At 38.3% G+C, this 12,023-nt stretch overlaps 1 protein-coding gene across 2 annotated transcripts in view; it reads right to left on the bottom strand.

Annotated features, from left to right (window-relative positions):
* Wdr37 (WD repeat domain 37) overlaps positions 1-12,023 on the bottom strand; it is a 224,605-nt gene that overhangs the window by 177,993 nt on the left and 34,589 nt on the right. For both annotated transcript variants that reach the window (XM_090389395.1, XM_090389396.1), the window contains exon 2: positions 1,085-1,246. In XM_090389395.1, the coding sequence (XP_090245521.1) occupies positions 1,085-1,230 (146 nt within the window). In that variant the 5' untranslated portion in view covers positions 1,231-1,246. The remainder of the gene's footprint in view (positions 1-1,084; positions 1,247-12,023) is intronic.

The raw sequence follows: 12,023 nt of genomic DNA, 5'->3' as shown, positions 1-12,023 counted from the left end.
AGTACAAACTGAACCTTCCTTGCAGTGCAAAGCCTGCATCGACATTAGGGGTGGCCATATCTCCTATTGAAGACCACCTCTTCCCTTTGTTCCATCTTTAGCAGCAATGCATCTGTATCATGGCAGCCAGTGCTATGTTGCCATTTTTGATTAAAGTCCCTCTGTACATTTTTGTTTCTATTGTTGTGTCAGTGATGTTTCCTTCATCATTTCTGTACCTCACAAGGTTCCTTTCGTATGCCTTTCCCATATACAGGCCACTCCTATGAGAAGCTACACTGACACTATTTTTTTATATTATTTTTTGTAATTTATAAAAAAAAATTCCTATATTAAAAAATTCATTTTGTTACCTAAAAGGTGCAGGCAATAGAGTTTTGCACACCAGTGTATGCCTATATAAAACAAACTTTAAATGGTACATAACATTCAGTTTTGTACTGTTTAATGACTAACAGTAACAATAACTAAAAACCTGACTACAATATTAAAAAATGTTATCTCACTGCAATTGTTTTATAAAGAAGAAAACACCCTATATATCATTAACAGTACGACCTGAACCTTCCTTGCCACCAGCTTACAGAGCAAGGAAAATTTCACATCTGCATATATCAATAACACCTAAACTTTTTCTCAACCTGGAGCACCTTTAATTTTGGGATCCCTAGTACAGAATTCTCCAAGTTATTCTGAGTTTTTCAACTTGCAAACCTTTCAAATCAGCCAGCAAACACACACTTCTACAGACATAACACACAAATTATCAAGCTTACACTAAGGACCATCAGTAACCAACACAAAACAAATAAGTCTCCTAGTGTGCAAGTCTAAATATTTTTTTGGTTTGTTTCCCCCCCCCACCAAATGTAAAACATCGGTCAAAAACCTGCTGAATCATTGACATAATACAGAGGAAACGATAGTCCTCAAATTATTGAATTTATTTCTAATGCTATATTAAATACTTAAAAGTAATCATTAGAATTATACCAGACCCCAAGAAAGAATACACATACTGTGTATATTATTTTTTGTAATTTATAAAAAAAAAATTCCTATATTAAAAAATTAATTTCCTTACCTAAAAGGTGCAGGCAATATAGTTTCTCCATCATCTACTCGATTGTATGGTAACTGTAATTCAGTGTCTCCATGACTTAGTACACGTGCCAAATTTTTTATTCTTTTGTTCTTGGATGGTTTATTTCCAGGCCCATCTTGCGGCATGATGAGAGCTTACAAGCTACAATAATAATTTGAGATGTTCACTGAGGATAATTACCATTAGTGTATATCTGTTGAAAGTTAAAGAATGACAATGAAAGCATAATACATGTACTATTATTTTACTGTCATTTTTATAATAAGAGTGTTTTTCTGCAATGCTTTAATGCTTCAAAAGATTCTGACAATTAAATTAGCATGGTTTTAAAAAACAAACCTTACATCCTAACAGTCTGGTGTTAAAACAAGGTGAATAAGAAATGAAATAAAAAATAAAAAATTTATTGCTAAATTAATTTAGTTTTCTCTTAATTTTTAGTTTTTTATCAGCATAACTTAATTTGCAAGAATATTTGCTGATGATTTCCAGGCAGTGTTAGATGAGTTGGAAAACTGCTAGCTTGGGGGGGGGGATACACAGACAAAAAGGTTAACAGTGGCCACAGGAATAGGCAAAAGTGATTCTTGTACTGCTCATTCTAATAGAAGCAGTACAAGAATCACTTTTGCCTATTCCAGCCTTGAAAGCAAGGAAATGGAGATTTCCAGGACTGCTGGGAGTCACAGTGGAACAAATAAATACATGGGCTGTGATAGGGTAACTAAGAGTAGAAACAGGTGCATTTATACTTGGATGTACACCAATGCTAGGAGTATTTTTTTTATTTTATTTTATTTTTTATGAAAATCCAAAACACGAGGTATTGGAACCTATAGTACTTAGTAAAGTGCTTGGGCTGGAGGCTGAGAAGACTAAAGAAGATATTTGTTGACATTAGACTTGAACTTCTGTAGACTGTAATTTTCAGGAAATACATATGAAGGAAGGTTGTTCCAGGAATTGGCAGTTGAATGAATAAACGAGGACGATGAAAAGTTGGTTCTGTGAGTTTGAAGTTGGGCAGTAAATGGACATAGGCTGGTGGCAGCACGTGTTCGGACTGTTTTGAAAGAGAAAGTGAGAGTTATAGAAGCCAATTAAGAAGAACAGTGCCCATGGAAATATCTGTAGTAAAGGCATGCAGCAGAAACAGTAAATCTATGGGACAGAGAGGGGAGAGACTCTGTCAGAGACAAGTCTCCGACAGTTTAACTATTATTTAATTAATTAATTAAATTAACTTAACTGCCCTCTTCTGAATGGAATCTAGAAGCATGAGAGAGGTTTTGGGGCACCACCCGAGAGGTGGGAACAATATTCCATGGTAGGGCGGATTTGCGATTTGTGCAGAACGAATAGCTGTTTGGAAGAAAAGTAACGCCAAGAGCGAAAGAGAAAACCAAGTTTTTTAGGTGCAGAGGAAGCAATATTTCTAATATGCTTGTGCCAAGAGAGATTAGAAGTCAGGGTAATCCCCAAAAGAGATATTTCATTTTGCTCAGAAATCAGAGTGTCACCAAAGATAAGCATAGGAGCAGAAGAATAATTTTTGCAAGATATAAGACAGGACTGAGTTTTAGAAAGACTGAAATCAACTAAGTTGTCTTTGCCTTGCTGGAGAATTACCTGGAGATCGGCATTTAAGGAATTAGTATCGGATATTCGAGAAGTTGAAGCTGATTGAGCATGGCAAGGGTTTTCAAAATGGAAAGTGGAATGCAATGTGCTATCATCGGCAAAACTATGGATAGGATTTCCAGTCAATGGAAGGAGGTCATTAATATACAAGAGGAAAAGAGTGGGGAAGAACTGAACCTTGGGGGACACTGGCATTAGTGGAGAAGTTAGAAGACAGAGAGCCATATACCATCACCCTCAGTGAGCGATCAGAGAAAAAAAATGGATAACCAATTACTAAAAACAGTTGGCAAACCATAAGATGAAAACTTGTTTAGAAGACCTTTATGCCAAACACGATCAAAACCCTTTCAGATGTCAAGAGCAACTACTTGTGTTTCACCAAACCTTTCCATTGAATTAGTCATTAAATGGGTAACAAGCCAGAATATCACCAGCAGATCGACACTGACGGAATCCATACTGGCAATCGTTGAGCAGACGGAAGGTGTCTAGGTAGTTTAAGAGTTGGCGGTTAATTGATTTCTCCATTACTTTAGAAAGAGTAGAAGTAATTGCAATGGGACAATAATTCAGTGGGAGGGATTTGTCGCCCTTTTTAGGAACTGGCTGGATATGAGCAAATTTCTAAGCCGAAGGAAAAACACCTTTGGAATAAGAAAGCGAAAAAAGACAGCAAAGTATAAGAGTAAGTTCAGGAGCACAGGCTTTGAGAATAAATGGAGAAATACCACTTGTATTTGCTTTCTTAGCATCAAGATTTGTCAAAATCCTTCTAACATCCTTTTGACGGAAGACCACAGGAGGTATTGAATGGAGTGTATTGGGAATGGTGGGAGGTGTTTTACCAAGATCATTAATACATGAGTTGGAAGAAAAATGGGATGCTAGCAGGTCAGCTTTATCCTTCGCTGAAGTGATTACAGAACGATCTGGTTTTGATAGAGGTGGGAGTGGAGATGGGCAAAAGTTGCGGCCAATAGCTTTGGCAAGAGACAACAATGCTCGGCTACCATTAGGGCAAGAAGCAAGTTTTCTACTCTTAGGCTGTTCAAAATGTAGTTTAGACTGATTAATAACTGCTTTTCAATTGTTGCAAGCAGAAAATGAAACTGAAGAATTGGAAACAAGCCAATTACAATATGCAACGTTCTTCTCTTGAACAGCCTTAGCACATTTATTGGAAAACTGAGGTTTAGATAAAGGACATGATTTTAGAGTGGAGTGTGGGATAAAGGATTCCATTCCTACAAGAATAATTTCACTGACTCGATCTGAGCAAACATTGACATCAGAAGTTTTGAAACAGTAGTCCAACCAAGAAAAAGAAGAAAAGAAATTTTGCATGTCATTCCATTTTGCATTCTTGTAATGCCACACAACACAACACAAAGCTGAGAATAGCCATGAGATAAAGGCTTCATTGGAGAAGAGACAATAACCAAGTTGTGATCTGAGGTGTCTAAAGGACCACTCACTTCGACCATGTACTTAGAAGGGTTGTTTGTCAGAAAAAGATCAAGCATGTTCGCTGAATGGTTAGCATTATCCGGTATTCTTGTAGGTTAATGGACAATCTGTGCAAGGTCATTAGTAATTGCAAAAAAACCCTCAACATCTTGACCAGTTGGGTCAGTGTGACTAGAAAACAGAAGCCAGCTGGAGTTGTGAACATTAAAATCACCAAGGAAAATTACCTCACTGTTAGGAAAGTTGGACTGGAGAAAGTCAAGTTGCAAAGAGACGAAGTCAAAGAGCTCCAAGTGATTAATGAAATTGGAAGAACGGTAGAGACAACAGATGAATTTGACACAGTGAGGTAGAGAGATTTTAAGCCACAGAAGATCGAAGAGAGGAGATTCTAAATTACCAATTCTCTAACACAGAATATCGGAACAGACATATGCAGAAGTACCACCTTTGGGGCGAAAGGAATCATACAGTGAATAATTTGGGCAACTGAGTTGAGCAGTAGTTGAATTAATCGATAACAAAGATTCTGTAAGAAAAAGTACGTGGGGTTTGGCAGACTGCAAGTGGAAATGGACATTGAGATTAGAATTGAGACCACGTATATTTGTGAAATGAACTAGGAAGTGTTTGGGAGGTTTAGTCTTTTCGCAGATAAGCTTACTTGTATTAGTTTGACAATTCATGGTGTATTCAATAGTAAGAAAAAGTGAGGGGGGGGCATGCTGTATGAAGTAATGAAATTTTTGGATATAGCGTATATGGCAGAGTAGAGGTATGGTAAGAATATACCCAGATCCTTGACATAACATGGCCTCGATAATGCCCCCCACATACACACTACTCTGACTCTCTCCAGTCACTATCTGGCAGAAAAGAGGTAGCAAGGTTATACACTAGCTGATCCGGAAGCCTCCTAAAGTTCAATAGTAAGAAAAATGGGAGGGTGACATGCTGTATGAATTAATGAAATTTTTGGATACAGCGTACTCATGGTAAAAATATACCCAGATCCTTTACATAACGTGGCCTCGACAATGCCTCCGGTGTACTAACTAGCAGCTGATCTGCGAACACCGTTTTAGAGCTGTATCCTCAAAATGTAAGGAAGATTGGATCTCGCCATAATGTCCATCATAAACTCAAGTCATCAGTCATACTGCACGATGGAAGAGATGGGGAAGGGTTGACTGGAACTTAGCTCTGGAGACTAAACATGGGTTCCTCCAGTTCAAGCCCCCAATAAGCAAAGTGGTGGTATTGCACCGGCTGATGAGTCATCTACCACCTAGCCAATTAATAACACCCCTAACTTCTCCCATTGAACCATCCCTTTATCTACAGCAGTAACTTGCCCTTAATACCACAATGCTCCAATATGTAATTCAATCTTTTATTATATAATATTGTTGTAAATACATGATAGTTTTTTATTTTTTCTTCCAGTTCCTGTGTTACTGCATCATTGTATCCAATCAAACTAGTCAGACAAGATTTCCCCTTAACAAATCCATGCTATGACAGAAGTATAACTGTACTCCTGTCTAATTGGTTCTGCATTACTTCTTTAACCAATGACTCCATGGAACAGAAGTTAAGCTAACAGTTCTGTAATTAGCTCATGTTACCCTTTGATCCCCATTTGTGAATTGGAGATACATATGCAAATCTAGTCCACAGAGACCTCCCATGAATACAAAGATGCTGTCATAATTACGGCTAATGGTTTCCTTACCTCTATTGCTGCCTCCCTTAATATAATTGGATAGATTAGTAACAATGTTAGATTTGTCTGATTTTACAGATATTTTGGGTTTGATTACAGAAATTGTCTTTCCAACATGTTGAAAAAAATTAATTTGAAATTAATGTATTGCCAACTGATGAAATTTGTGCTAACCAACATTTAAAAGAACATCATGTTTCAAAGGGAACTTGAGCACCATGTAGTCTCATGCAGCCATAAAATACTTCCTCACTGAGCAAAAGAACATAATCTTCTCTTGATTTAAGACTTTCCACGACTTTGACTGCAGAAATGCCTACAACATCACTGTCAGTATCTTCCTTCTGAATTAGTCTGCAATGGTAATCAGTTTACAAAATGGTAAAATAAATTTGTGCATAACATTCTTCAACATAACTATGCATAATAACCTTAGTACATAAATGTGAGATATGCTAGAATGAACAGCTGTCTGGATTTTCAAACAATCCAATTGAATCTGAGAAAGAATCACTTTCACCTCTGCCTATGGTTTATCTATTAGATAGTGTATCCCACCAAAGGCAGCAATTTTCAACTCATCTAGCACTGTATAACTTTTAAAAGAAACAAGTAAACCACTACATGAATAGACTTTCTGAAAAGTGAGGATATTGCCTGGAACTATTAGCTTGCATGACATGTTTGGGATTGCTTTCTCTGTAGCTACTCCAGAAGCTCTACATCCTTCCTAAACTGAGGCCTCAATACCTGCAGGCAGTACTCAAGATGTGGTCTGACTATTGCCTTATACAGTGGAACAATCATCCCCTTATCCTGCTAGAAAAATTCCTGTATAGCATTTAAAAACCCAATGAGCTGTTCTGGCAGCCTGCTGTAATGCACAGAGAACTTATATCTGGCTGCACAACTATCCTCAGCTCTTTTTCATTTTCCATTACCCTTATTGTAGTACCACACAGTTTGTACGTTAATGAGGCCTGAGTTTAGTGATAGCCATAATCAGTACTTTACATTTGTCAATGTTAAACCTCAATTGCCATTTCTCAGCCTAACTGCCTAATTTCTCTAGTTCTTGTTGCAGTAGCATATCATCATTACTGCCCAGCCAACCTTCGTATCATCTGCAAACTTAGAAATTAAGCCGGACATACCTTCATTAAAAAATATAGGAAACCACAATGGGTCCAGCACCGAACCCATTGTTGATAACATTAGTCCATGAAGAGCAGTGTCCGTTGATAACTCTGTTCTCCAACTCAACAATCCTTTTATCCAAAACGGTTACTTTCCCTTACTGCCACACTGCTCCAATTCGTACAGCAGTCTATTTTATTTTCTGAAGAAAACTCCAAAGATTAGCATTAGTAGAGGCATATGATACAAGAAAGCAAGCTTATGCAGCATCAGCCAAAAAAAAAAAAAAACTTCCACTTCACCCCTCCGTTCATTCAAAATACCTGTCCAGCTGAGCCTTAAATTTATTTAGGCTTTCAACTTCCACAACAAGGGATGGAAGTCTATTCCAGCAACCAACTACCAGCTGGCTAAAGGCAAATTTTCGCACATCTATCCTACATCTGTCTTTCCTCAATTTGAATTTATGCCCTCTCAAGTGATTATTCTGAGCAAGAGGCAGAATCCCATCAACATTGAGCATGCTCAAACCATTCAAGGCTTTATACACCTCAATCAGATCACCTCACTGGTGCCTAGTCTCCAGACACTGGAATTTGCAAAACTTAAGCCTTTCTTCGTAAGAGCAACCCTTCGTTCCATTCACTAATCTTGTTGCCCTTCTCTGTACTCGTTCCAGCAGCTCTACATCCTTCTTGAAATGAGGCCTCCAGACCTGTATACAGTACTCAAGGTGTGGCCTGACCATTGCCTTATACAAGGGAATAATCACCTCTTTATCCCTGCTAGAAAAATTCCTGTATATCATTAATAAGACACCATTAGCTACTCTTGCAGCCCGTATGCACTGCTCAGAGAACTTCATATCTGCCTGCACAATTACATCAGGTCCTTTTCATTCTCTACCACTGTCAGTGTAGTACCACAGAGTTGATACGTTGTTCTGGGGTTGCTGTTTTCCATATGTAGTACTTCACATTTGTCAACGTTAAACTTCATTTGCCACCTCTCAGCCCATCTGCTCAACCTTTCCAGATCCTGTTGCAGCAGCATAATGTCAGTAGTATCCTTAACAACCCTGCCAACCTTTGTATCGTCTGCAAACTTGGACATTAAGCTTGATATACCATCATCAATATTATTTATAAATACAGAAAACAATAATGGACCCAACACTGAACTCTGAGGGCCTCCACTAATAACATTAGTCCACAATGAGCAGTGTCCACTGCTTACCACTCTCTGTCTTCTCCCCCTCAACCACCCCTTAATCCACAGCAGCAATTTGCCTCCAATGCCACACTGCTCCAATTTGTGCAGCAGTTTTCCATGTGCAACAGTATCAAAAGCCTTTCTAAGATACAAGTATATAATATCAAAGTTATTCCCTGCATCCAGTTCTTTTGTGACTGCATCATAGTATCCAATCAAATTGGTCAGGTAAGACTTCCCGTTAACAAAACCATGCTGTGTCCGAGCTATAACTGAAGTCTTGTCTAAATGATCTTTCAGTGCTTCTTTAACCAGTGCTTCCATTAATTTTCCTGGAACAGAAGTTAAACTCACAGGTCTATAATTACTTGTGTCAGCCTTTGATCCTCCTTTGTGAATTGGAGTCACATTTGCACATCTCCAATCCATGGGTACTTCCCCTGAATCCAAGGAAGCTCTCATGATTATGGCTAAGGGTTTGCTTACTTCCTTTGCTGCCTCCTTTAATATAACTGGATAGATTCCATCCACCGCAGGTGCTTTTCTTGTCTTTATCTTCAACAATTTCTCCTCCACTTTACTCTCAGTTATTACAAGATTATCTAGCTTACTGCCAGAGTTGAATACACCTCTGGCATTCCCCTCGCTGAATAACTTCTCATGTGTGAACGTCGATGCAAAATATTCATTGAGTTTGTTAGCTACCTGAGCAGGATCATCAACATTTGAACCATCAATATCAAATGGACCAATCTGATTCATCCCCTTCCTTCTAGAGTTTACATAAGTAAAGAACTCTTTGCTGTTTTTCTTTGCATCCCTTGCCAAAGATTTCTCATAATCTGCCTTCGCCTGCCTAATCTCCTTTGTAACTTGGTTACAGATCAACTTATATCTATCATAGGCTTCTGTGTCACGTGTTAATTTATATGTATCCCATGCATTTTTCTTCTCTGCCATATGCCTCATTAGTTCATCTGACATCCATTTAGGCCTAAACCTTGAACAATATTTCTTAGTTGGTATGTAAAGCCTAGTAGCTTCCAAGATAAGTTCTTTGAATGTTTCCCATTTTGAATTTGCTGTTGGTAACATCATCAGTTGGTCCCACTGTATAGAATTTAAATACAGTCGCGGACCATCGTAGTCGCCTTTACGGAAGCAATAACCCTTCCCTTTACCCCTGATGGTAGTTACCTCTTTGAGTAAATCTCACTTCACCACACTGTGATCACTGCCACCTAGTGGTTCATTTATCTTCAGATTCTTAATGCACGAAGAATCACTACTGATAATCAAATCAAGAGTATTACTCCCTCTAGTTGCCTCCCGAACATGCTGATGTAGAAAACAATTATCCAATAAATCCCCAAAAGTCTTGCTAGTGTGTGAGTGACCAACACACAAATTCCAGTCAATATCTGGGAAATTAAAATCCACAATTATAAGACTATGATTTACTGGCCCACTCTATTTCCCTGTACAGTTTCTTATTATACTCAGAGTCATTAGGCCTATAACACACTCCTACTCTCAATTTTGATCTCCCAATGCTTATGTCACACCAAACTGACTCGACACTGCACTGTCCAGCGATGTCGACTGGCTTCACTTCCTTGGATTTTGTGTGTTTCTTAACTAATAGCATAACCCCTCCTCCCTTCCTATCCTGTCTGTAGACGTTGTACTCCCAAAATTCCAGTTCTGCATTCCTTATATCTGTGTGACACCACGTCTCTGATATCTCAACAATATCCGCCTTTGATGCTTTGAGCAATACCTCAAATTCATCAAATTTATTTACCAAACTCCTAGCATTGGTGTACACGCAAGTATACATGCACCTGTTATTTTTCTTAGCTACCCTAACACAACCCATGTGTTTACTTGTACCACAATGACTCCCAGCAGTCTCTGAAATATCCTGCATCTTGTTTTCCAGGCTTCTCATTCCAATAGAAGCAGTGCAAGAATCACTTTCACCTCTGCCAGTGGCTACTGCTAATCTATTAGTCCTTGTATCCCCCCACCCACCTAACACTGCCTCAATAGCATCAGCAAATATTCGTACACCGTTTCTATTTAAGTGTATCCCATCCCTGTAGAAGCAGTCCCTTCTACAGGGATGGGATACACTTCTACAGGGATGGGATATACAGTCAGCCTGGTCTATACTTGTTAACAAGTATAGACCAGGCTGAAAAAAATTCTACAACTAAACATAAGAGGTATTAGAACCTATTGTACTTACTATCATGCACGAGTTGAAAATTAAGAAGGTGAAAGAAGATACTTGTTAATATTAAACTTTTTAACTACTGCAGATTGTAATTTTCAGTAAACACTTATAAAGGATGGTTGTTCGGAGGCAGACTGTATCAAAAATTCCTAACGGGAAACTTATAGTGGCCTCATACTAGTGTTAATGGCCATATGCTTTATGGCCAAAATCACACTGGCCTCCAGTCCACTGGGGATTCCCCAGTAAGTCTTATGGCCAGTCCACCCATGGTTGTTCCACAAAAAACAAAAGTTGAATGAATAAATGAGGAAGAAGAAAAGTTGGTTCTGTGAGTTTGAAGCTGGACAGTAAAAGGATGTTGGCTGGTTGCAGCAAGTGTTTGGACTGCTTTGGAAGAAAGGGGGAGAATTACAGAAGCCAATTCAGAAGAACAGCATCCATGGAAGTATCTACAGAAAGGGTATGCAGCAGAAAGAGAACATCTATTAGACAGAGTGGAGAGACTGTTAGACATGAGTCATTAATTAACCTAACTACCCTCTTTTGAATGGAATCTAGAAGCCTGAGAGAGGTTTTGGGATCAGACGTGGGAACAATATTCTTCCATGGTAGGGTGAAGCTATTAGTAATACTGAGAGTGAAAGAGAAAACCCAGTTCTTAAGATAGAGGAAGCAATATTTGTAATGTGCTTATGCTAAGAGAGATTAGAAGTCAGGGTAATCCAAAACAGAAATATGATCTTGCCTAGAAATCAGAGTGTCATCGAAGGTAAGCATAAGAGCAGAAGAATTCTTTTTTTGTGAGATATAAGACAGGACTGAGGTTTAGAAGGATTAAAATCTAAGTTATCTTTGCTCCACTGGAGAATTACCTGGTTTTCTTGGTTTGGTATAGGGTTTACTGGCGAAACAGCAACCTAGGCTATAATGCTTCAACCACGATAAATGAGTAGACATATTAAAAGTACAGAAACAAAAGGTTAAAATATCACAGTTACCCGGGAATATTGGTCACTATATCAGAAAAATATTTGTACAAAAATATGTATAAGAGCAGTCAACAAGGTATAAACAATATATAAAATGCAATAAAAGTATGTTAAAAAGATGTAAATAAATTTATCAGTTTTAAATAGTTAAAAAACAGCTGACATGTGATCATTGTCAGAGAATATCTGAATGTGTATAGGGCTCAGTCAGATGGTTAAAAGCGTTAAAATATATACATCGTTCATGTTTAAAATGTGGAAATTCAGTTAAAATGTATCTAATAGTTAAAATGGTGTCACAATACTCACACATAGGAGGGTTGTCAGAACTCAGTAGAAAAGAGTGCATCAGACAACTATGTGATATCCAGAGGCAAGCTAGAACAACTTCCTCTCTACTACTCCTGCGCAGACTAGACTGTCATCTTTGGATTACAGGCTTGATTTGATACAACTTGTTTGGGGACTGTCTGTGCCATAATTGTTGCCACTGGGTGTGTA

This window comes from Mastigoproctus giganteus, unplaced genomic scaffold (assembly GCF_048544385.1).
Source record: "Mastigoproctus giganteus isolate SK-2022 unplaced genomic scaffold, ASM4854438v1 scaffold_15, whole genome shotgun sequence".
Taxonomy (NCBI): Eukaryota; Metazoa; Arthropoda; class Arachnida; order Uropygi; family Thelyphonidae; genus Mastigoproctus; species Mastigoproctus giganteus.
Note: the sequence above shows the minus strand (reverse complement) of the source record. Positions and strands in the feature narration are given on the sequence as shown.